Source organism: Myodes glareolus, chromosome 1 (genome assembly GCF_982192425.1).
Source record: "Myodes glareolus chromosome 1, mMyoGla1.1, whole genome shotgun sequence".
NCBI classification, from domain to species: Eukaryota; Metazoa; Chordata; class Mammalia; order Rodentia; family Cricetidae; genus Myodes; species Myodes glareolus.
Genome location: NC_142026.1, coordinates 132,983,516 through 133,010,971, shown reverse-complemented (window position 1 = coordinate 133,010,971; position 27,456 = coordinate 132,983,516). Strand labels below are relative to the sequence as shown.

Below are 27,456 nucleotides of genomic sequence, written 5' to 3'. Positions count from 1 at the left end.
AAAGCCACGCCCCTTTGGTGAGGCACTCATGTGAACACCTAACTTTGTATTTTCCTGTCCTAGCCTATTCCCATCTGTGGCCATCTGCGGTCAGATGAGAGTGACTTACCTCCACCCAGAGTAGGACACCCTGAAGTTCACACCCCAGATACCCATTAACGAAAGCAGAGAAGAAGCGTGAACAATGCAAACGGTGAAGCTGTACAGCAGCAGTGTCTTTCGGGCCACAACAGCACCTGCCCGCCACCCGCCCTTGCACAGCCACCCGGTTTCCCCATCTTTAACCCTGGCTGCACTTACAGAACAGGCAGCAAAAGCTGACGAAAGCCTCTGTGTTAAAAGAAAGTTGCAAAGGGTGGGCTGATCTACATTTGAGCTTTGTTAGTAATCTGGGAAGGGGCTCAGGAGGCAAGGCCAGCGAAACCAACAGACGGGAGGGCCAGCCACGAGCAGAGCACTGACGGGTGCTGACTCAGCGTGGGCAGAGCTGGGGGACCAGATCCTGTATTTGTGCATTCAAAGCAGGTACATTCAAAGGCCTTTCTTCATGAACCCCCGTAAGGGACTCCTGAGTCGTTACATAAACTGCCACACTGAAACATGACCAAATCTGTCATTGGAAGACAGTAATGGCAAACACTTCCGAATTAACTACAGCCTAAGCAAAATGAAACACACGTCTCCTACCAACAAGGAGGATGAAGGCTCTTCAGTCTGGTCTTTAAAGACAAACACATCACTAACGGGAGGGGAGAACTGAGGAGAGGGTAACAGAAAGCAGACCTCCCAGTGGCACCAGAGAAGAAGGCCACACAGCTGGCATGAACTCTTGGATGTTGTTTGATCTGCTACGTGGTAACAACAGGCATCTGCAAGGCGGGAGTATGGTGTGCTAGGGAGGCAATCTGTGTCCCTAACAGGACATCTCCGGTAGCTTCCCAAGAGTTTTGGATGATCATGGGGGTTGGGCCTTGGACAGGAGCACAGTGGGAGTGTCAGGCAGTGCAGGAGAATCAGGAATCAGAATCACTTGACTAGGGTGCTGATCTACCTGTGAGGCCCATTAGTTGATAACTCCATATATCAGGGCAGAGATGGGGAAAGGTGGTTCTCTCTCTAGCAGATCCTGGGCAGCAGCTCCAGGATGAACGCACAGACCATCTGGCCCTGTCTGGCCCAGATGTGGGCAGCACAGCAACTGAGTGCTTCCCAGGGAGAGGCGGGCGGGAAAGGAGAGACTGGAGAGCCAGTCCTCGGACAAGGTCACATAAAAGAAGCTGGTGCTGAGGGCGAGAGCATGGCAAAGGCTGCACCACGTTCCTGAACCATGTCCCGGGACATCAGGCAACCTCTACAGGACACGGATACACGGGTGTCAGTACACCTGCTCAGAATCAAGTGCAGGGAGTATTATGCCAGCCTGGAGTATACAGTCAACAAAACTAAAGAGGAGAAATGAGGATAGGACTGGAATTGGGCTGAATTAGTCTCTAACAGAAGACTCTTAGCATTTAATTAAAAGTAAATAAACAGCAAAAAAATCAACTCCTATGATCAACTCCAACCTGTGTGCAAATTTAGCATATGCGGGAAAACTCAAGGTGCTGAATACTTCCTAGAGACTAGTTTTACCATATAAACCAACTGGACTCACCTGGGATTCCCCTGCTCAGTCTCACAAGTACTAGAGTTGTAGACAAGTACCACCACAATGAGTAATAGGTCACACCTTTTAAAAAAACTCTCATGAAAATAGCGCCATGAAAATTTAATTTAATTTAATGACCACCATATAAAACCTTACATTCAGGCTGAGGACGTGGCTCAGTGCAGGAGCACTTGCCTAGCATGGGCCAAGCAAGCCCTGGGCTTGACTCCCTGAAATCAAAAGACAAACAAAATGCAAACAAACTGTAGATGATCTTCAAGGACATCAGCAGGTATGGAATGGAGCTGAACCCCTGAGACCAACTGTCCTGGTGAGGGCAGAGCCAGAGAAGCGGAACTGCGCAAGTCCTCTGGAGACCAGAAGACCAGGATTGAGTCCCAAATGTCAGACACAGAGGTTTGACACTGTTGGACTTTGCTTTTATTTTGATTTGGTTTTAACTGTGCTCTGGTCTTTCCCTCTTAGAACAAATATATAACCTGGTTTTGATTTTACAGGAGTGCTCAGCAAGTACACTAAAATTTAAAACAGCACCCAGACTTTTAAATGGTTGTTTTATTTTTAAGACTGTAGGAGTTTTACACCTCATTTGGTATTCTTATATTAACATGAGATCATGGAAACAAACAAGGAAGGAAGGGTTATGGTTTAGCAATGATGCATTTGTGTGTCAATCTGACAAGGGATCAACATGATGGCCAAGCTTGGTCGTCAACCTGACACAGACAGGAAGAGGGAACCTAAGCTGAGGAATTGTTTCTATCACACATGTGGCCACATCTGTGAGGCAATGAATGCAAACTGATAGAGGAGGGCAAAGCCCACCGTGGGTGTTATCCTCTTAGGTAGGTGGGTCGAGGCTATCAAATAAAGGTAGCTGAATATAAGCCAGGGAATAATTCAATGAGCAGCAATCCTCCATGGGTTCTGCTTTAAGCCACTACCGTGCATTCCTGCCTTGGATCCCCTTGATGGTAGACTGCACCTGTAAGATGAATCTAGCCCTTTTCTTCCTGAGATTTCTTTCCTTTTGTCTTTACTTGGGGGTGGGGGTGGGGAGGGGCATCATGGTGGGGGTGGGGAGGGGCATCATGGTGTTTATCCCAGCCGCTCAGGTAAGCCAGAGCAGAAGCTTTACTCTCAACATTCCGAGATTCACGTGAGCAGCGCCAGACGGAGATGAAGAAGTAGAACATGGCTGCACAGGCCTACTGCACTGCTCTGAACAAAGATCACAGGACTGCTCCACGTCTCAGTTTGGGGAGCAGCGGTCAGTACCACACACCGAATATTTGTCCTGTGACTGTACTGTCCCACAGTCCAGGGAATCTGTGTGCTAATCAAATGAGACATGCTATGCCACAGGTGGAGAAACTGGCCTAGAGGCACTCAGCAGCTTGCTCAGGTTGCTCAGCTAACAAGTGACTGAAAGAGGAAGTGAGATTACTATTTAACTGGGGGAGAGCATGAAAAATGATAAATTTGCTCACCAGACGTTCTAGGAGGTTATTCCGCTTAGAAGAACCCCAAGAAGCGGTGTGTGTGTCACACTTTACACAACCAATACTGTATTCTGTGTCATTGCAGGAGGCAGACCATTGGGAAGTAACTTAGAAAGGAGCGCTTTGCCGGCCTCACCTCAGGACTAGACACCATTGATAGTGTGATTAGATACAGCACAGCAGCTGGTGACAATGGAGCCAACCAGGAAGAACACAGTGAAATGCCTTAGCCAAAATGGACCCAAACTTCAACTGTATCACCTAATATGTTATGGCAGAATCATAAAAACATAACATTTAATTTCAAAAAAGAGGAAAACTAAAGCACACCCCACTGAGTGTGGCCAAGGAAACCGTGTTTTCTGATTTGCTAGGAGACCTGCCTGGTTTTAAGGGCTGTTGTGTGTGGCTATTAACAGTCCCTCAGCATGGATGAAATAGTATCATCATCCTAAGTAGGATACGTGTCCATAAAAATATAGTAAATCAAAATAGTAGCATAAACTCTAAAAATGTAATAAATAAAATTCTTTTAAAAAGTGATATAATATATAGAGAATACTTGAGACAGGGAGAGAAAATGGTGTTGAGTTAAGGAACAAGCAGGCAGGTGGATGTGGTTATCCCAAGCACACAAGTTCTTAGATTACATTCATTTCCTAATCACACTGCATAAATAACACACTGTCTGCTACACATGATAATCTACGTATAACTAGTATTATTTATAAATGTTAGCAATACACATCTTTAAAACATGAAAGGAGTAAAACAGGCAAAAATTATCACCCATGATTATGGGGAAGAATACGATAAATTATTAAGAAGTTTATTAGTTGTTGAGTTATCATTTTAATAGGTTAGTGGAAGGTGCTCTCTGGAAACTACCTGTACCATGTTAGCAAAAGTTAGCTGGTACAATACCAGAAAGATGAATGTGGTTAAAGTAAGAATCCCCAGAGAACACAGACACAGACACACATGTACGTACACACAAGATAACAGGTGTCACTTGAACACAAGAGTTAGCGAGAACATGCACTCTATCAGAAGGAAGGTGTGAGCTTGTATCAGCATGGCACTTTGGACTGTAGTTGGCACCAACCGTGTGACTGTGATCAGACATAAATAAATATCAACTCTGAAAACATGTTAGAGAAGAACTGCCACCTCATATCCACCAAACAGAACCAGACACGCGGTCACCACCAGCCAGCAGTCTCCTTCAGGACACTTCCTGATGGAGGCTCTTCACTGTAGAGCCATTATAAGGCAACTGACAGTGACGGTTTCAGTCTATAGCAAATTGAACATTTGAAGGCAGGTGTCAGTCTTCAACCATCTCACCCCAATGCCCCATCAACTCATCAGAAAGTAGTTGGTCATTTAATTTGTTGAGATTCTTTAGAAACTGGGACTCTGGAATGTGTGGTGAGAAACGCAGTTATATCACTACTGTGTAATCAATCATATCTGTGTCGTAAGGATGGAAGTGACTAGGAAGGCAAAGAATGAGAGAGGCTACTGAGGCCAGACCTGGCTTCACACCGGGAGGGGGAGGGGGACGACAGATGGACCCAGGATGGGACAGTAGATGATTAAGGAGGACAGTACCTGGAATACTTGCAGGGGAAATCGGACCAGACCGAGATTGGTTGCTTCCCACAGGAGAGCCAACAGGAGAAGGCGATGGCCCCCCAGGGATGCTGGAAAGATGGGGGGATGCATGTGGGGAGAAAGGAGACTGAGCCGGGTTGCTCTGATCCCCCTGGCTGCTCGTAGAGCCGGACGCACTGACTGCTGAGCTCAGGGTTGCTTCCGTTCCCGTGGGGAGGTCATCGATGGAGCCAGACAGGTCCTGAGGAAGACAGAAAAGGCAGGTGTTCACACACGGGGAACACTAAGCACACAAAGTACAACTGGAAAGTAACAGTGCCATTCCTCCTTCAGAGACAGTGTGAGTGGGCAAGACCAGCCTGTGGACTCCAGCGAACTCACACAGAACGCCTGGCATCACATAAAAGATGAGGCGAGCTGCATCTCACGCGCAAGCTAACCTTGAAGGTCCCCCTTCTGCCACTAGCGCCCAGCTGTGGACCTATTCAAAATGCTTGATCAGGCAGTCCTTTGTGGAGCAAGCTACCACAGGAATGAAGACTTCAATAAACTGAGCAGCTACAGGCTTGGGGCAACCTTCCATGGAAATTAAAGCAGGGATGCTGCAGCCTAATAATGGTCAAATTCTAACTGAACTTTGTGGTGAGAAATTCTCCCATTTTTAAGCATTATAATGAAATACTGGCATTTGCATTTTAATATATTATGGAAATACAATCCTATTGACATTATATGGCCAGAAATGAGTTCTAATGTTACACAACATGCCCTTATGCAGGAATTTTGCACTGTTAATCCCACCTAATTTGACTCCTACACTCTCAGAGGAGTTACTACAGTTTCCACGTGAAAGACCCACTCTGGGCATGCTCCTCAGGTGAGAACGCAGGTAATTAAAGGCACCGACAGATAAGGACACAGCAGCTGTGTTCCCAGGCCTAGAGAGGGCGCCACTGTCTTCAGATGCCCAGACACCAGACACAGGCCTGCTGGTGTGACAGCTCTTCCATGTGGAAAGCTCAGTAAGGTCCCTCAAGACTGGAAGCCAGATGCAGAGGGAGCCTAAGCTGCGGTACACAACACCAGGGCATGCTGCTCTGGACGGGAGTGCCCCACTCAGTTGGCACGCCAGACCTTGCTTACCATAGGGCCTTCTGGAGTGAGAGAGCTCGAGACTGACCCAGTAAGATGCCTGGGGACTCAGAAGAAATGCAGCTGCCAAGGCAGCAGAGGAACCCAGGACTAGACCCTAGGCCCTGGACACTGGGCTGTGCCAGGAACTCCCCTCTTAGGAGGATGCTATCACAGCTAAAAATGTACACACACCACAGCTCATCAGCCCCAGGAAAATGCAGAGTGCATATTTAAAAAGTCTTACAGTGGTTTAAGTAAAACAAAACGTAATCTTATCAAGTCAAATAGTTCTGCTTATGAAAAACAACACAATGATTGGAAATATCTAACCTTTGGAAAAGGTTTTTATCAAATCTCTCAAATAAGATGAGGTAAATTGAATCAGATTGCTTGGAATTCAAAGATAAAACAAACATTTTTGCTCTAGGCGCATGGCATAGGTGATTTTGCACACACTCAGCTGGTAAAACTTCCTATTTAAACTTGATTACTGACTGACTCAGTGATAGTCCCACTTAGATCTTATAAATTAGATATTACTTTTACAAAGCCAGGTAGGGCTATAGGAAAGTTATTAATCCAGAAGCATGCCATATACAACTCAAGGAAACCAACCTCTGGCAATCAACACAATTAGCAAGGTTCCACAAACAAATTTAGATCGACATGTCCAGAAAGAATGGGATCACTTTTCCTCTACCCCCGGCTTCCCGCTCACTGATCACCATACCCATTCTGAGAACTGGGTGGGTGTGGATCTGGTGGAAAGGACAAGGTATCCTGGGCTGAGCTTTCCAGTGTTTGCCTCCCAGGCATTCCCTTCCTAATACATGTAACCAACTTAAGAACTTGCAAAACCACCACAGTCGGTGACCTGTGGGTTAAAGGTGAGCTGCACTTATGCACTAACCACGAGCTACCCACATGGCTGAGTGCAAACACACTGTGCATGTGCGTGCACACACAGAAGTCAAAACAACAATAAAAACCTCAATAGCAGTATTTGTTAACATACTGGAAATATGTGAAATTCAAATGGTGGCCTCTGTGTATTTCCTTAAAACAACACACACACATAAGTCAAAACAACAATAAAAACCCCAACAGCAGTATTTGTTAACATATTGGAAATATATGAAATTCAAATGGCAGCCTCGTGTATTTCCTTAAATCAAGACACACCCAGCCCTTAGCACTGCCTATGAATGCTGTGGCAATGGTTGAGCAAAGCAACTGGGACAGGCCATGTGACTGAGGATGTTTGCCTTCTAACTCCTGATGCAAAGGTGCTAGGCAGGGCTTAGGTGGCTCACCCAAAGACCTCACTGCAGGCCATAGTTCATGCAGACTTTACAGAAATAGTTACACAACCTCTGGAAAGTATTAACTGAGAGGTGTAGGTTTATGTTGGGAATGAATAATCTCAGCACCAAAGGAAGAAACATAAATACAGCGGAGGGAACTGTGCAAAACGATTTGCTTTGCAAAAAAGATCGCCTAGAATGAGGGTCTGGCAACAACACAAGGCTTTTGGGTTTTCTCCCATTTGATGGGGTGGTAATGGTATCTCATCCCCTTGCACCAAGCTCAACTTCACAGTTTGATGTGACTGGCTAATCAGCTCAAAGGGAAGGTGGGGCTTGTCTCACTAACTAGCTTTGAGAAGAAAACAACAAAAACAGAAGACAAAACATTTCCCATAGTTTACTAGTTTTCTCTTAAAAACAAAACAAAAACCAAAAAACGACTAAGACAAACCCTCTTCTGGGACTAGGAGGACTTAGCAGGTGGGGTGCTTGTGAGTGAGCGTGGCCACACAGTGGAAGGAAAGCAGAAAATCCTGCATGTGGCCACTGATCGCCACAAGTCAGTGGCTGCATCAGGTACATCTGAGGCAGGTGCTTCCCGACACTAGCAAGAAGGGAGTGGTGAGGGAACATACGTCCCATACCTCTCAAGATAATTGATAAATAGCTAGATAGACAATCATTTCTACTTCACGTCAGACAGAGTTAAACAGGCACAATGTAAATTCAGTGTTCAATTGTGATTAAATAATTTTATGCAAATCTTCCTTCATAAAAACTGGAATGTTACTCATAAATTTTTGTAATTCTCTGCATGACCTACAAATTTCTTCCCCATCCTCTCTTAAAATTCCACATTATTGCTGAAAACAGGCGGCGAGGACGGTTGTCAAGAGAGCTCCATTCAAATTGCAGAGGCATTGAAAACATTTCTGTTATTCAACAGGCTGATCAAGGAAGCACCAAGAGGAAAATATAAAACTGGTGGCTTCCTTCGTGTTCACGTGTCATCAGAATTTCAGCGCTGACTAGACCTTGGCGCAACAGAAGAGCAATAAAAAGATATAATTTTTATATTACTGCTATACCCTCTCGGAACTTTTCTATGTAAATGATACAGAAGACTCCCACCCTGCTGATCCTTACCATATCCATATGCAGAGCTATCTTAAAGCCCACTAATGAAGGAAGTTCAGCCTGGTTTAAGCACACAGCCTCGTTAACACAGAAGCCCGTCACTAACACGCCCCTAGAGGACACTTAGTCAGCAGGGCACCAGCTCCTTCTCCTGTAAGTACTACTGGGACCATGGTGCCTGCATCTCCTCACGGCTAAGACACCTTCCAGCTACAGTGATTCCATTCATCTTGCTGGAGAGCTGGTAAGTTAGGTCTGGGGACTACAGCCAGGGCTCTTTGCGGGTTGTAGGCATCACCCCATAGCACTCCTTCCAGCCTCTCTCCTAATGGAGGGATGAGTAAGGCAACGGTTTCTCGGGCTCTCGCCTAGAAAGTTACTACTGTGCCATCATAGCTGGCTGTGGTGAGATCGTGCTAGCACATCGGGTGTTCTCTGTTTAATGCCTACCCACAAGACCAAATATTTTTTAATGTAACAAAAATTAATGTGCACTCACTATCAATGGTTCATTTATTTCTAAAAGTCCCTGTCTTGAACATCACAAAACCCCGTGACACTTTACTTCTAAAACCATTTCAAGAAGGCCTCTGCTCAGACTTTACCACTGTAACCTCACCCCCCTCACCCTCTATGTTCAAATAAAAAAATCTCAAATTAACTCAAGGGACTGGGCAGAGAAGGACCACTAGAGAGTGACAGGAGTCTTAGCTGACTTTTACAAGAGGAACAATTATGAATTAACACAGCAGCACAATGTTCCTGATTCCTCATGTCCAGGCCCAGGAAGGGAAGCGCTGTAATGGTCTGTCCTGTCCCTTTAAGAGACAAGTCACCCCCCCCCACTTCTGCAGAAGCAAGCTGATCTTCAGCTTCCAGCCTGAGTCCCTTCCTTCTTTCCCCCCTACCTCTAAGAGTCAGCTTCTGTCTCTCCCTTCTCCCCACTTCTTCCCTTCCCTGTTCTCTCTCTCTCTCTCTCTCTCTCTCTCTCTCTCTCTCTCTCTCTCTCTCTCTCTTTCTCTCCTCTTCCCCCTTCTCCCCTTCCATAACCCACTAAATTAATACCCAACTTCACTCTGCATGGCGTGTCTATCCATCTCGGTTTCTCAGTCAACACGTAGCTTCCTGCCTGGGACCCAGCTGCCTTCATGGCCTGCCGTGGTCTCAGGACCCACTGCCCACCACAGCTGGGGACCTGTGAAGTGGTCTCATGGCCTGTTGCCCACAGCATTTTACTTAACCATTACAAGCACATGGCAAACTCCATGAAGATGGTATGCAGGAACTACTTTAAAAAGACCTACATGCAAACAGAAAACAAGGAGTGCAGGGTATGAGTTCTCTAATGTCTAGACATCACACAGGAACCTCCCTGAAAACACTTACGCTGATCTTTATGAGTCACTACTGCAAAGCATAATTTAGCATGTTGGCCCAGGGTAAGTTCAGTCAATATCGGCGCTGTGTCACTGATTCGGAGAACTGGGAATACGCTAGGAAACTGTACTCCCCTGCTTAATTAAATAAGTGGGTTTTCAAAAAGCAAATGAACTTCCAAACACTCCAAGCCACAGCTCTCAGTACAATTAGCTGCTGGTGGAGGTCAGCCCTGATGGTGAGCTGCCCCACACTGTACACATCTGGGCATCCCTTGCTCAGGCACACCCCATGAGAAAAGGGGATGAACAGAGTTAGGAACGGAGAAGATATTTCAATCAATGTGGCAGGCACAGGCTTCATTTCAGGGTTTTAATAGGACACAGCTAATGATTTCTCACTGTGACTTCCCAGAGGCTTAAGGCATGGGTTAAAATTCTCAGTGATGTTCAGAAGCAGGAAGACTTTGCTACATACACACACACACACACACACACACACACACAGTCTCACACACAGACACATACAGAGAAACAGACTCACACACAGACATCTCAACTCTCTCACGCAAGAGCAGACACACACACACACACACACACACACCACACACAACCTTCAACTAGACCCTAACTTTAAGGGCACTGGTTCTTATGTCAGGTATGGGGCAAAGACAGGAGGTACTTAAATGTTCAAGGGCAAATTAAACTGAATTTATAAGCACTTCAGTTGTAAATATTATCCGGCATAATCTAGCACATGCAAACAGTTAGAAATATTTACCACAAAAGTTCTCCTGAAAGCTACTCACCCAGCTATTACATTTTATGAATGAATTCTCAGCCCAAGCCCCAAGCAGCACCCCAGGGTCAAGGAATTAGACTCCTTAGCTTCTTAGCCCCCTTGAAATGCACCAGAAGTCACTTCACACCCTCCCAGCTGATTCTGGTACTGTAACTTCAAGCATTTGAAATAAATGTACCTTGAAGTTGATATTAAAATCGAGCTAATAATTTGACACAGAAATAGAAAACCTCTCAGTGACTTAGATTCCCATGACTTTCCTGGGTTCTTAGCACAAACCCGCATTGCAAGCTGTCTACTCAAGGCCCTGCTGCTCGTTTGTCTAGATGGCAAATGAGGTTTTTAAAAGCTTAGAGTTCTGGTCCCAACATGAAGTGTGAAATACATCAGGAAGGCAGGCAAGAGAGCAAATCCTATGCACTGATCTGAGGCCTTAAAACCATTCTCCTTCCAACTTACAAGTCTTAATTTTTCTTTTCACATGTTCAAATATGTTCCTCTTCATCCTGTGGACAACATATGACAACGGACAGCCAACTGATGTGTGAGAAAATACTCGGCATAGGTTTGAAAACCACAGACTCCATGGATGGCAAGAGAATTCCCAACACCAAGGGAAATTCACGGAAAATGTGGATCAGAATCCACACCCAGGGAGATAGCCAAGAGCTGTTCTTTGGGAAACAACTTGCCTCTGACTCATTTGCAGTTCTTTCTAGTCAAGCAATGACAACACTGTGGGTAACTCTCACTTCACGTTTCCAGGGTACTGACTACAGAGATACTTAACAAGAGCAGAATTCGTCTAAAGTATACCAATACACATATGGTAACAGCTGTCACCTCCTTAAAAATGACAGGAAAGTACAAAGTGGGGGTCTTGTTCTGGAAAGAAAGGGTATAGTAAAAGGGGGATAAGATAGGCTAATGGAGAGGGTTATGATCAAAGTATATTATATGTATAAAGTCATAAAAGAATAAATAAAAGTTAAGAATCAGCACATAAACAAAGTGATTACGAAATGTTTTGGGCTGCAAACTCTCTCTCTGATGTATGTGTACGTGTTGTATGCACACACCTGTTTGTGCGCAGGTGTATGTGCAGATGCAGTTGCATGCAGAGGCCTGCGGTCAGCAGCAGGTGTCCTCCTCCATCTCTCTCTATTTACTGAGATGGGTCTCTCATTTACCCTGGAGCTCACCATCAGAGGAGCTATCCATCAGGCCCCACAGATCCTGCTGTCTCCACAGTGCCTCGGTTTGTAGCTTTTTATATGGGTGCCAGGGATCTGAACACAGGTTCTTCTGCTTGCCCAGCACAACACTAGCTGAGCCGTCTCCCCAGCCCCAGGTGAACATTTCCTACATAAGGCCTGTTGCCACTGCAGGTCCAGAGGGGCAGGCAACACACCATGAAAACGTGATGTGTAAAGGGACTGTTTGCTCACTGCATGAGCCTTTTCTCGGGGAGGGGCTCACAAAATCCTCCTAGTTTTGAACTTCCCCTGGGTGACTCTCTGATCTCCCATGGCTAATAACAATCCCCAGATGTGTTGGCTACCAATAGCAACATAATGGCCCTTTTAACACAGCACACACAGTCTTGAATTAAGAGTCAACTTGGTAAAAGAGTTTATAACTTTGGTCATGTGAACTTTGGAATTAACCTGCACCTGGAAGTAACCCAAACCCTTTGTTAAAGTGCCTGGGAACAACCTTGTAAACAGTCCTAAATGTTAGCAATGACTCAATCCTACTGCCATGATTTGGCACCTGGGATATTGCAATTATTTCCCCACCAGAATAAACCACAGTATACTGTTTGATGAGCTCTCACATATTCTTCACCAAGTCCTCATCCACAGACAAGACCCTTCAATCAAGGCCTAAGCCAGCACTGAAAAGCTAATTGCTGCCCTTTATCTACTGCGAGAGTGGGGCAAATACGGAATACAGGCTCTGAAAACAAAGCTGGGCACTACAACGGCAATATGGCAGACCTGGGCATATGCTATACCTAAGGCTGCAGTTGTGCAGCAGGAAGGAGAACTCAAGAGGGCAGCATGTCCACATGGATCCTTTCAGACGTCAGGGGGCAGGTACTTTGCGGACTTACAGACTAAAACTCCTATCACCAAGGTTTAACGGGGAGAGACAAACAGATAAATTATGGCAAAAAGCATCATGTTCTCTGGAGGGAGAAGGTGGTATCTGCTGTAGCAAACACAATGGCCTGTGACCCCAAGGGACATTTCTTGGGGACCACTGTGATGAGGCAGGCAGGTATGTTCTAGAGGGAGGGTGGTCCACTGGCAGGGTTGAAAGGTAGCAGCTGAGTGTAGGAGCCGGCAGAAAGCAGGAGATCTCTGGTGTACATGATTGAGGAGGGTGTAGCCTAAGGATGTGTGCTCACTGGGAGTGGTGGTGGTGGTGGTGGGGAAGCTGGCCAGAAGGGGCAGGGCTGAAGCGGCCAGGGACAGCTGGAGAATGACACTTAGAGGCTCTGCTATTCCAAAACATAGAAACTTCTTTCTCCCTGATGATTTTAGGAGCTAGGGAGCCAAGAGAAGCCCAGCAAGTGTTTTTGTTTTTTAAATGTACATATTCTTAAAAGATAGAAAAGGAAAGAATGGGGGCGCCAAATATGACGTTTTAAGAACTAAAGATCAAAACTCCAGGTAGCGTTTAAGAACAAATTTGCATTTTTCCCAAATCAACATATCTTAAAAACAGGCAGAATTAAACAGATATGCAAACAATGAGAAAGTGAGGGCCAATGCGCTAGCAGCTCCAGTAAACAGCCCTGTGCTCTCCAGACTGCGGTAATATCATGAGTGCAAGCAGTTCAAAGAATCAACATACAAAATGAGCCCACCATCTCAAAGCACCAGGCAGTCAGTATTCTAAAGCCCAGCTATGAGTAACACACACCTTTAACATTTTATATTCCACTCTACAACCCCCGGGGACTCTGGGGTCACCTGGTTCTAACAGAGAGGCACCCAGTGAAGCAGAGGAAGGCTCTGGAATATGGTTTGGTGTTTTAAAAAATATCACACCAGGTATGAACCTATAAATATTAATGACCCATGTGTTCTGAGAGGAAATTGACAAACTAACAAGGTCTGTAAATATGTAAGATTTAGACTCTTGTCTCCTGATTCCTGTTTTTATCACTGAAAACATACTATAAATTTTTAGGGCAGAAAAGCCATCAATACCACCTTCTGCATCTCTCAAGGTGCAAAACGTCACTGTTTATCTCAGACGTTCAATGCTAAGCATGCAAAACCCCTAAAAATAACACTTAAAAACAAAAAGGCATGAGCCCTCAGGAGACATTTATTTCTTCGACAGCGTAGCAGGGAAATTCTTTAAAACAGCAGGATCTGTAGAAACTGCAAATAAATTAGCAACTTAAGAAAACAATGACTGAGAAACTTACAACTCAGAACTATAGTGAGTCCATGTGGAATAAGAAGTTTGTCAGTAGAAAAAACACTAAAACTTGGTTGTCTGGGTATTTTTTGCTATTAACTTGAACCACACGGATGCATGTCTGCTTTATGGCCTTCCCTGGATTTTAAAAGCCTGTTTGTTTTGAAAGTAATCTGGACTACACATGCTACACCAGTGTGGGGGAAGAGGGTCTTGCACACCCTAACCACCCTTCCACAATCAATACTGGGGAGCTTCCTGAACATGCTGACCAAGCCTTCCATAGCCAGTATTGGGGAGCTTCCTGCACACACTAACCACGCCTTCCATAGCCAGTATTGGGGGGTTTCCTGCACATGCTGACCATGCCTCTGTGTGCTTTACGCCTGTGCACAAGCCACCGCCCCAACAATGATGCTGCTGCCACACTCAACAGAACTGCAGACTCAGCTCATTCCATTCCAGTCTTCTCTCCATTCCAAGGTCCAATCCAGGGAAGCCCTTGTACATGGACAGCTTCTGATCTTTCTGTGAGTTCCATGTCTCATTGGGTATTTTGTGAAATGCTCTTTAATTTACCACTGTTTGGTGTTTCCTCATGATGTGCCCAGAGTTGCTGATCTTGGGTAAGAATACAACAGAAGAGACGCACCCCTCATCCTATCTCAACAGGAAGTACGTCAACTGGAAGAAACTTCCAGGACTCTCTAAGGCTAAGTGGCCACTGCTCTGTCCTACCTTATGTGTGGGGACAGTCAGCAGGTCCACGCCACACACAAGGGTGGAGGTGGAGCTCCTGCTCTGAGGACCACCATGAGGCGGGTGGCATCTGTGGTCATTGCAAAGGGGCAAACACTTGAAGGGATGATTCTGACGCTACACAAGTCTTCTTTCTCCTTCAGCTTTGTTAGCTTTCACGTCTGTCTGTGGACTTTTGCCCGAAGCAGCTCTGACCACAGTGCTGTTACTGGTGTGATGTGTGCAGATGTGGAGGCTGACGGCAGTGCCATTGTTGGCTGTGAGAGCACACTGACTGGGATGGACGGGCTGGCCAGTGAACTCCAGGGTTCACCTGGGTATGACCCTTCAGTCCTGGACTACAGGCACTGTAATTGGCTTTTACATGGTGCTAGAGATATGGACTTGGGTCCACGCGGCTGTGCAGCAAGTACTTGACCGACTGAGCCATCTCCCCAGGCCTGCTACTCTGGAGCGTGTAAGGAAAGACTGCCCTTTCTCCATTCACTATTACGTGGTCAAGATAATCACTTCTCACGCACCTGATGTGGGATGGGACTTACTTTATATGACAATTAGGGTGATGTTTATCAACACTAAATGACAGTGATGCCACAAATGGAGATGTCACGATGATAAAACAACAGAAGAGGATTCTATTCTCCTCTATTCTGCTGCATATACAGGGTAGGAAGGGAAATTAATATATAACCACTCTGGACAACCATGTGTCAGCAATTCAAGCTAAAAGAGCATCTATGACATAACTTGGAGATCCAGCCTAAGTTTTCATGTATTCTATCCACAGAGATGTCTAGAGGCAAGAGGACAGCGTCTACGTGGGAGCAGTCACCAACATGAGTGGACATGCCACTCACACAGAGAAGTGGAAGAGGACAGCCACCAACATGCAGTGGACACCAAATATCTTCAGTAGTAGCAAAACTAAAAGTGAAATGGCCCATGCTTATTTATATTTTTAACACTACTTCCATTTATTTAATTTGTACTTGTTTTAAAAATACAGTTTAAATTAAAATACAATTATATCACTTCTCTCCTCCTTTCTCCCACCAATTCATGTTCCCCCAACTCTCAAACTAATAGCCTCTTTTTATGTTATTATTATTGTTACGTATCTCCTAATTGGTTATCCAATACAAAATGGTCAACCCTAAAACCATATACTCTCAAGCAACAAAAACAAAATGGACTAAAAGAGAGTTGTACACAATTAGTTTAATTAGGTCACGGACATAAAGAATTTATGGGGACTTTTCTGTTTTAAAACGAGATTCGAGGCATGCAGTAGTCTTCTAAAAGTCCAGTTTACATTACGGATTTTTCTTATTTTTATGATTCACAGGCTCACCTAGATAAGAGGTTTCTAAAACAAATTGTTTCCCATTTTCTTCCAAGGCCAGCTGGTCACTTACCATCTGAAGGGCTGGCTTTCAAGTGCACTTTTACATAATAATTTTTTCTAAGAGCAAGTAACCGCTTCATGTTACTTCAGACACTCCTTGAGAGGAGGTGGTCATAAACCATTCAAGGCTGAAGACAGAAATTTCCAGTGCTAGTAATCATAGCCGTGATGATATGAAGAAAACAACACTGTCAACAGAGGCCTCGTGTGAGTCCGCCCCACACTGTACCCCACTTAACCCTGTAGAGCCATTTCAGGGCCACCCCAGTGGCTGCTTGGAACATGGCCCCATACATTGGTAAGACCAAAGAGATTCCTAGAGGGTGGGGGCCACTGCCTGTCACATTGCTTAACGTCTCTGTGAATCACATATTTTCAAGGTAAACTGAACTTTATTCCAGGCACCAAAATCAATGTATGGGAGGTGCGACCTTCCCCATAATTGCCTCCTCTTGCCTCACTAGCCAACCAGCTTCTGTGAAGTACCCAGTTTTCTCATGAACACCAGTCTCCCCTTCTGGGCCCTGAAGGTGGTCACAAGGAAACCTGGGCTCTAGAAGATGGCTGTCTTCACAACTGGCTCCTCACTCCCGTGCAAACACAGAATGTGGGCAGACAGCCCGCAGGCCACCACACCCAATCAGGCTACAGTAGGATGACCTCCAGCATTGCCAGCAGAGTTAAGGACAAGGCTGCAGACAGTACAACACACAGCGTGGTGCTGGCACCAGAGGAAGGCTCATTTCTTGTCCTCAACCACGTGGATTCCCTAGAGACAGCATGGCAGGCAGTTCTGCAGGCAGGATTCTGTAGCAAGGGCTGCTGCAGGCGGGCACTGCCATCTCCTCAGCTAACACTGGAACATTTCTTAACCTAACTGAGCCTCAGTTTCGCTTCCAAACAGAGGAGCAAACAACACGTCTGTCTCAGTGACAACTCGTCAAACTCTACACACAGAATAGTAAGCACACACGTGCTGTGTGAGCAGCTGCTGTGCACGGTAAATGTAAACGGTCACATACACAGCCAACATCCAGAGTTTCCACTCTTCCTTTTATGACATAAAAATCCAACACGAAATGCATTGCGTGTAAGGCGAACACCGGCGAACAATGAGAAGCCCATACTTATGCCAAGGTGAAGAAAGACAGGAGTGAAAATGCCAACTGTGACGAGTGCTGAGACGGGACAAGATGGCTTCCACATCCCTGCACAACATTTACCAGACAACTCCATGTGCATGCTGCAGATCAGGGAGACGGCACACCTTTGTAAGGCACACACTGCCCAGCGGAGGACATACCACCTGGAGGGGGACCGCCTGGGCTGGGACAGCTGGGAAGAACCCTGACTGTGCCCCTTCACCCTGACTGTGCCCCTTCCTAGTGGGTAACACCGGGCTTGGTCCTCATCCATCTGTAACACTGGCCTATGTCTCAAAGAGGCCACGACAACTATGTTTTAGTAGAGATTCCTTTAATGCATTTTGACCATCATTTTGATTATTCTATGTTATAGTGTGGCGATAAATTTAAAGACAGGAAATAGCAAAACTAGACAGACAATGGCAGACTATAAATCATTTAGATCTCGATAAGTGATTTCCCTAAAACATGTATTATTAAAATAATCTTATGTTACAAACAATGCAATTCTTATAGGAGAAAAAATAGAATAAAAGCAGAAAATAAACTTAGACTGGTTTAACTGCATATGAATCCACATAACCTATATCCACAAAGATGTTTGTGTGCGCAAACTGATGCTCCATGAACCTCCACAGCGCTCACAAGGAAGGATGGTGAGCATCCGTTATACTTGGGAAAGGGTCACATGGCACATGTCCCTCGCCAAAGCTGGCCTCTGGAAAGTGAGACACATAGTCGCTTGCCCATCAGTACCGCACACAGAACCTACGAGACAGCTCTTCTGTCATGCAGTAGCTCCACGTCAAGGAGCGATTGGAGAGCAGCAATCTCAGCCTCGGGTTTCCTGTGTCCTGAGCAAAGCCAGGAGGAACAACTCGTCATCTCTCTCAGTTTAGGAGGTCAATTTTTAATGTTAGCCATTCTCACTTACAACCAAAGATAATCACAACTATAAAGACGATGCTTTGTGAATGATTTCAAAACTGCTGTCTCATTTGGAAGTGAAAGACAAAAGCAAACAAGCTGAGGCGATGTTAAAGGGCTGGACTGGAATTAACGTAATAACCAGTGCTCTGTGCTGCAGGTCACAGATTCAGGAGTGTCAGCGAGCGGCAGGGTGCTGCTACCTGGCTCTCTACCATCCACCCAGCCCAGACTCGCCTCTTCCTGACCGACAGTTTGCCCTCTTTTGAGTTCCTCCACAGTGCTAAGTAGCACTCCATATGGCTCTGAGAATAAAAGCACCATCTTCTTTAAAAACCTCGCATGGAAAGATTGGTGAAAACCACTTAAGAATTGAAGAAAAGAGGGCTGAGGGGGAACGTACGTCTTCGGGCAGCACGGCGATCGGTTATGAGCTGAAAGGCTGCCAGTTTGTGGGCCTCAGGGCTCGGTAGGATTTCTCTGTACACAGCCAAACTCCGACAATATTGTTATGGTTACAAAGGAATTTCTCACAAGAGCTAACAAAGGCAGAAGGTCATAAATAAACCCAGCAGGGCCGCCTCGTCAGTTCTCATTATTAGCGCTGCAGGCACTTGCTTTTCTATGGGCTTCTTACAGGGTCATTTAAGTGTAAGGGTTCCTCTGCAAAAACACACATACTCATAAATAAAACCATCCTAACCTAGACAAGAGAAAGACTTGGAAAGTAAGAAAACAAGCAGGCAAGCACAAAAGCTAAGGAAACGAAGAACGAAGCCTTGCAATTGACTGGCAGTGCCCGTGCAGCAGCCCTGTGCTCATGGGGCCCTGCACTGGCCTGACCGATGGCCCTCAGCAGTGGCCAGAGAGCCACTGGGCTTCCTCACCGCAGGCTGAAAGACAGGATCTGTGCAGGAAATGAAGCAGAGAGCTTGCATCCAAGCAGAGCACAGCTGTGTGATCATTACGGCAATTAGGAAGTGACATTTGCTGTTAACTTTATTCTGCCGAAGACTTTTAACAAGCAACAGAAAAGGGGGTCTACGGTGACTCCCTTGAGGAAGGAAGCCAATCTCAGCGATGAAAAGAGGAATCTCATGGTATCATATACTACCTTAAAAATGAAAGTAAATGAAAAATTAAGGCAACACATTTTATGCCTAACAACAACAAATCAGAAAAATGAAGTAAAAATTATTAGTAGTGCCACCATTTCATTTCTAACTACTATCACATTTTCTTTTTTGTAAGCGAAACCTATCTTTGCCCATAATTATATACATATGTCAGAGGACCAACCTGTGGTCTTCTACTAAGGTAATATGTAAACTGACAGTTTTATAATTTGTGCATCTTTAAAAGAAACTGCAATTATAAATTACCTAATTCATCTTAAGAGAACAATGGATATTACCAAGTGACAAGGCTAATGTCGCTGGCCAGGATGTGGGAGCGTGTGCAGTGTGGCTGCTTATTGAAGAACCTGAGCCGCTGACTGCTGCTTGTTATAGGAAAGTGGGGATGTGTGGAACTCCTTCGCACTGGCTGCGGCCTCTTGTTACCCACCTCTTGGGATTATCAGCATCAAACTACTGTGAATTCTTCAGAGAGAAAATTCTCCAGGCTGGCTTTAGACCCTGGCAACTGGTCCATGTTCTCAGCACGCATGCAGGACCTCTCTTGGAAAAGAGAGCATTCCTAGTACCGGAGATGTGGATAAATGAAGGCAGAGCTTCAGGGCTCAGGAGAGGGAAGAAACCCAGCCGAGTCTCTTTCCAGGGGTAGGGAAGTGGGCTTTGCTACAGTACATTCCAGAAATTAGTTAACTGCAGACTCCCTGCAAGAAGTCCTGGTACTGACCTGACCCTTCAACAGGTTACATTTTTTTTTTTGAAATTTATTTGATTAAAATCTTTCTAAACAGTTTTTAATGTCCACAGTGAACAATGTGAGGCCACCAGTGCTGTTCTGGAACATGTCACTGAGGATTCTGTCAATAGTATTTTAGGTAATGAAGAAGAAAGAAGTAAAGTATAAAGAGGCCAAATCTCCCCCTCCCCCCAATAAGAAGCACACAACTGACTGTTAAGACCTGTACAGGATGATCAGAACTGACACAAGTCCCAGGGAACCTTGAAACATGCGTGTTTAAAGGGGATATTTGTAAACTCATGCAAACATTCTGTGACCAGCTTACAATGGATTTCAGTTTGATAGGTATGTTCATTAGCCCACTAGCACAACATCAACAGGAAAAAGTGTGTGTGTGTGTGTGTGTGTACTTGTATAAAAACATGCACAGCTGTACCTAACAACACTTCCTAATACTTATTATTTCAGTCTTTATATAGCATACAACTATCTTCAAATCTTGCTTCATTTAGTAAATAAGGATATAAATTTGAGACAAGCATGGTGCCTCATGCCTGCAACCCCAGCACTGGAAGGTGAGAGCAAGAGAGCTGCCATGTATTTGAGGCCAGTTTGGGTTTCAGAGTGAGGTTCAAGCCAGCCTAGGCTATAGTGACAGCCTGTTTCAAAACAACTTTGTAAGGGATAAACAGAAGAGCCAATATGCAAATGCACCCAGAAGCCACCCATAGTGTGCACAACAACAGTCTTCTGCCTCCTTTGGGGACGGCAAACAGATCTGCTATATCCTGGTTACTCCCTGCTGGTGTGTCTTAACAACCTCTCTGGTTCTCTTAACTCTTTGGACCTACAAACACATCCACTCCATCTCCTCAGAAGCGGGTCTTACAGGGGCTGCACACAGTCCTGTAAATCAAGGACCATAAACTGATTCACCCGAGGATAACTAACTCACACTATTACAGGCAGAGGACTACCGAGCAAGCTTACCTGATCCTCAAACACAACAAAGACCTCACAGTTAAAAGTTAGAGCAAAGTCAGACAGCAATATGTTAGATGAATTCATACTGAATATCTAAGAATTTTGCTAGAATCGGTCAATCATCATATTTTGCCCCATTCTGTACGCTGACTGCCCCCACAGGAGTTAACTATAAGAGAGCCAAGTGGTGGAGGCAGACGGCTGTGTGAGACCCTAAGTCATGATGTATACCATCTGTGACCTAGCGCAGCTCTCAGCCTGCAATGGGTCCCTGCTCCAATGTAATGTGATAAATCGTTTGTTTATTACAGAGCTCTGGGTTCTGAAGTGTTTATAACCGTTTTAGTTCACAAACATATGGGCTACAGCAGAAACCGAACTTAAATGCCCAAGAATTCAAGTGACAGAAAAGCCAACCATGGATGCTTACAACTACACAGAACAGGGCACAAAAAATATGAATCAAGGGGGTACGAAGAAGAGGCAGAAAGAAAATGAGCAAAGGGAACAGAAGACAGGCCAGCATGGAGCCTGTGGCACACGTTTTCTGGGTGGCTGAATGAAGCAGATCAGCAATGAAATGGGGGGGCGGGGCAAGGGGAACAGACAAAGCTTTGGGCATATGGCACAAATGCAAGCATTAGATCAGTGACACAGCCGAGCAAGCAGGTGCAATGATGAGCCCTAGAGAATGAGGTCCTCTGGGGGGACACAGACGCTGGGGCCACTGGGGCCTGTATAAGAAAGCTGTGCACCCCTGCCCCATTGTGATCTGGGGGTTGAGGGTGACTCTGAAGCAAGAGCCTGAGTGTCTCAGCTTAATTCTGAGCCCAGTATGTCCTCAAGAATTTGTCACGAGAGGCCCCAACAGGGGGACCCTGTCTAGTGCCCACAGAGTCTTGTCCAGGAGGTGCACACGATGGATGGCAGCTGATGCAGGGCTGGCCTCAGAGCACGGGCTAGTGGGCTGAACTCGGCTCCTTTCCTCCTGTCCTCCTTTCCTCCTGCTCCTTCTCCTCCTCCTCCTCACTAGCCCTTTAGTCTAACCACATTCACTTTTCTTCATTCATAACTGGTTGGTAGTGATAAAACAAAAACCTGAGATCCTCTTAAACTACAGAGAATACAGCAAATAAATGGCTGCTCTTATTCAGTGTGTGTGTGTTTGTGTATGTCTGTATGTATGTGTATGTGTATGTCTGTATGTATGAGTGTGTGTATCTGTATTTCTGTATGTATGAGTGTGTGTATGTGTATGTCTGTATGTATGAGTGTGTTTGTGTATGTCTGTATGTATGAGTGTGTGTTTGTGTATGTCTGTATGTATGTGTGTGTGTATGTGTATGTCTGTATGTATGAGTGTGTGTATATGTCTGTATGTATGTGTGTGTATGTGTATGTCTGTATGTATGAGTGTGTGTATGTGTATGTCTGTATGTATGAGTGTGTGTATGTGTATGTCTGTATGTATGAGTGTGTGTATGTGTATGTCTGTATGTATGAGTGTGTGTATGTATGCATGTGCATGCCACTCCCCCTTCCTTTTTGAAGGGGAGGAGTGAGAGGGCCAGCACGAAGTCACGTAAGTCTGCCAGCCATCATGATAAATAGGGACAAGCAACGCGTTTCCACCTGCAGAAGACTAGCAGAGGGTGAGACTTCAGCATGGCTCTCCCATTGCAAAACCAGGTTTCTGGGTTTCCTGATCACTAATCTAACAGATGTTTTCCTCCTTGTTGCTTCTAGCCCAACTCCACAACCAATGGAAAAATTAAGAAAGCCTATCTGAGCATTTTCCAGGAGGGCCAACTGTTTTCCTGGAATGGAAATCACTTAATCCGAGTGCATTTATTCTCTTCATCTCGCTGGGAAAATCTTAGTTCTGCTCTGTCAGAAAAATCGAAACCTCACTGCACTCAGTTCCTTGCCCTCCTACTGGAACAGAGAACAGTGACACCACTGGTGTCCTAGCAAAGGGACTTGGGCACTGTGGGCTTTAGCAAAGTCCATGCTGACTCAGGTATATGCAGACTACCAAAGACCATAATGCTGCATGCAAGCAAGACAGGGCTTTGCCCGAGAAGATCATTATCATTAAGGTTTCTTCCACAGAGCCTTTAGGGAATTTAACAGATGATATGTCTAAGCTAATGTGCATCCTATTTTATTTTTCATTATCAAGAGATAAATAAAAATTCGGAGGCTGTATAGACTGCTCTGAAAGGGTGGACTTGTGAGAGGGCTTGGTGGGAAGGGCCAAGCGGTCACATCTGATCCCAGGAGCCTCCGTGTGGAAGAAGAGAACTGACTCACTCACTCCTACAGGATCCTGCCCTTGATCTTCACACATGTGCCCCAGCAAACAAATAAGCTAAATGTAAAAGAATTTAAATAAAAAGAATGGAGAGGCAAGATTTTAAAAAAATGCCATTTTCCCTCCTTTTTGCATTTTTTTTTTAACTTCTGAGAATTGCTTTTCAATGCAAGGGCTACTCTCTTGTGGGCATTTATCGTGACTAAATCATTAAATTTCATTTGAATGAATGCTGACGCGAGCTCCCCAAGTTTTGTGACCCCTTTCTACAACACCTTTTCACATGCTGAAGAGGAGACATGAAACTGCTTTCCATAGTGGACCAGCCTGGCCGCTGGCCACCACCACCGGCATTTGAAGCAGCAGTGCCCTTTCCTTAGGACACCCTGGTTCTTGGTGGGACTGGGGTGGTTGGAGAGAGACTCAGGGAGGCACCGGGTCTTCTGGTGGCTGAACTAACTACTGGTCACACAGTATCACATTCTGAGACAGAGGATCAAGCTAAATGTTATGATTTGTACAGATTGATCCTACCTTTGTTATGCTTGCATAATATTTATTTTAAAAAACTGATTTAGGAGTTTGAGATTGGACTGGGCGACAATCTAAATTCCAGGTCAGACAGGGGTGTCCGGCCATGCCGTCTCTCAACAACCACCCTGGAGGCAAGGACAGCAGAACTAGCACCTAGACACTCTATTCTTGTGGAGCATGGTGGTGCACGCCTTTAATCCTAGCACTCTGTGAGTTCAAGGTTAGCCTGGTCTACAGAGAGTCAGCACAGCCAGGGCTAATACAGAGAGAAACCCTGTCTCAAAACACAAAACAAAACAAAAAAAGAATTTAAATAAAATAAAAATAAGACACTATTCTTGAACACTGTCTTGAAAATAAGAAATAAGACCCGCTTTCAAAACAGCAACAAGTCCAACTTCAACAGATGTTCTTAAGGGCACATAATGATTTGACCCCTGACCCTACGACACAACTGTTCCAGCCCACTAATGACTTCTCAACAGGGCTCATTTACCTGCTCTGGTTCAAACACCAACATGACCATTAACTCAAGGGTTGACATAAACTAATCTTGATGCATTGTTAATTAATGCATAATTCATTAATTTTTTTAAAAATTAAAAAATTTAAAATAAAAGTAATATAGAGGTATACACACATAGAACAATATATCTTGATTAAATATGAACCAATAATATTCAGAGCCAAAACAGGTCTCATTTAAAGGGGGGGGGACTTTATCTTCAGAAATGCGCATGGTGAATTTCCCTCTTGATGTGTACTGGACTGGGTTACAGAAGACTGAGAAGGGTCGCAAGCATGAAAAGGAAAACCTAAGTTTTCAGCATTTACTGTGAGAAACAAAACATTCACAACCTAGAAGAAATGCTGAGAATACCATTCAAATATCACACAAAACAATACAGGCTCTGAAAATTACATTGTGTCCTTTCATGTTACAAATTGATACAACTGGGAGCTGGCGTCTTCACCGCTCGGTAGTTAAGAGGGTTACCAGCCCTGGCTGTTCTCCCAGAGAACCTGGGTTTAATTCCCGGCATCCACAAAGCCACCTGAAATTCTAGTTCCAAGAGACCCGACACTTTTTTCTTCTGGCCTGTGTGTGCACTGCAGTGCACAGATGTAAATGCAGATGAAACCCCCCCCCCCCCCACACACACACAAAATGGATAAAACTTTCAAAAGCAAAGATACACTAAACAAGCTTTCTGGAAAAGGAGCTTTGAACTCTCAGTGTTTATGAACACACGGCAATTTTCAAATGAAAAGATGGCTTTCTTTTCTTTCTTTTTCTGGTTTTTCGAGACAGGGTTTCTCTGTAGCTTTGGAGCCTGTCTTGGAAACTAGCTCGTGTAGACCAGGTTGACCTTGAACTCACAGATCCAACTGTCTCTGCCTCCCAAGTGCTGGGATTAAAAGCGTGCACCACCAACAACCAGCTGAAAAACTGATTTCCAATGCAAAGCAAAGAGCATTCTCTTCTACAGCATCTGTCACTATTAAAAATAAATTGGATGAGTAATTATTACCAGGTCTACATGAGGTACATTAAGGAGACAAGTCAGCGCCCTATGACCAGAACAATGCACTGGTCTATCTCAAGGAAACTGCTTCATTATAATAAGAGCTGTCCAGCCTAGAAGGAGCACAGGGTCCTGGGGACAGCAGTGGCAATGGGTCCCACCTCTGTGGCACCCCACTGACAAGACAGAGGTGCTGGACTGTCCCAGGCCTTAATCAATACTACAACCTGGAAGTATTTAACACCAGGGATGGCTCCTCCCCAGCGTATTCTACCGCTGACAGTCACTTCTGAGCTGTGAGGAGATTCTGATCCAAGCTGCAGATTATGCCAGAGTAATGTCGCCCTGTGACGAACCAGGAAGAACTGAAGTCCTCGGCAACTCAGTCCAATCTCTAGCACCCACAGAAAGATGGCAGCACATGTGTTGGGGAAGAGGGTGTGGAGATGGGACACCCTGGAACTTACTGCCCAGCAAGCCTAGCCAAATTGATTAGTTCCAGGTTCAGTGAGAGACCCTCTCTCTCTCTCTCTCTCTCTCTCTCTCTCTCTCTCTCTCTCTCTCTCACACACACACACACACACACACACACACACACACACACAAAGGTGTCAACCTCTGGTGCCTGTGCCTGCACACAGGAACACGGCATGTGTCCAGTAGGCGGCAAGGTGTATAGAGTATTTACCTGTGCAGTAAATGCTAATGTTCGCCCTCCCTTTCCGCCAGCAACACGTATTTCACAAGAACATGAAGAAAATGATTAGCAGCTCCTTCACCCGCACCAGCGGCTGACCTGACTCGGGACTTGTTATAGTCTAAGAATTAAAAATACTTTTAAAGGGAGATAAAAAAGCCACCGTGAGACGTTCTCACTATTCTTCAAAGCACAGGGTTAGGATGGTCCAGCTGGACACATTCCAGTGTAATTCAGTTCTTTAAAACATATCTTACAACACTGTCTGATTAATAGATGCTTTGTACAGAACAACAAACACCACAGACAGGACAAGATTTAAGACAGTCCTGAGCAGAGTGCTGCCATCAATTTCTCATTCAATAAACACTCAACAAGTTTTCAAAGCAAACTCAGGTCTGTGGCGATTAGCAGCAGAAGCCGAGAGGCTCAATGGCAAGAGAGAGAGGAAGCCTCCAGTGCAGAGCTGTTTTTGGGGATCCAGATCCGGCATTGGGACTTTGTTGAACACTGCATTCTCTCCCAGTGTGGCAGCTCACCTGGGTTGTCTTCAACAACAGTCCTACTGAGGATTTCACATTCCCTCTGCAAACTCAGCTGCTGGGAAGAATTTAGCATTATGTCCCTTCCATAAAAACACTCCCTAAGCACAACAGGGACAGGAAGACTGCAGCAGAGACACTCCCCAAGTTGTCAGTATTGGACTGCATAAGAACAAAAGCATGATAAAGCCTTAAAGGGCTGAAGCCAGAACCACTCCTGCCAACCACTGAAGAACTGTCTCTGAGGAGGCACTGTGTATAAGGATTAGGATAATTAGGTGAGACACAGGATCCTATTGAATTTGTACTTCAGAAAAATGACAAACTTTTAAATGTATTCTGTGTGTATGGGTATCTTCCCTGCGTGTATGTCTGATGTGCCACTTGTGTGCATGGAGGTCACAGAGGCCAGGAGAAGCTCAGATTCCTGGAACTGGAGTTACAGACAGTTGTGAGTTGCCACGTGGGTGCCGGGAATTAAACCTGGGTCCTCTGCAAGAGCAGTCAATGCTCAAACACCAGCCTAACAACAAATCCTTTTTTAGTGTAAGTTTGTATTATGTGGTATCTGGGCTCACTAAAATTTTACTTTTTCTTTGAAATTCAATTTGTATTTTGCCCCAAATCCGGCAACTTTATGAAGGTAAAAGTCATAAGAATTAGGAATTGAGTAAAATACTTTCGACTAGTATCTAGCACCCACTGACTGGGTGATGGACAGGATATGTTCATCACATATTTCTTTTGCCTACAAGATGGGACTATCACC

At 45.1% G+C, this 27,456-nt stretch overlaps 1 protein-coding gene across 5 annotated transcripts in view; it reads right to left on the bottom strand.

Annotated features, from left to right (window-relative positions):
- Positions 1-27,456, bottom strand: part of Arid1b (AT-rich interaction domain 1B) — a 366,765-nt gene that overhangs the window by 98,499 nt on the left and 240,810 nt on the right. For all 5 annotated transcript variants that reach the window (XM_085687826.2, XM_085687808.2, XM_085687811.2 and 2 more), the window contains one exon: positions 4,786-5,029. In XM_085687826.2, coding sequence (XP_085543952.2) covers positions 4,786-5,029 — 244 coding nt within the window. The remainder of the gene's footprint in view (positions 1-4,785; positions 5,030-27,456) is intronic.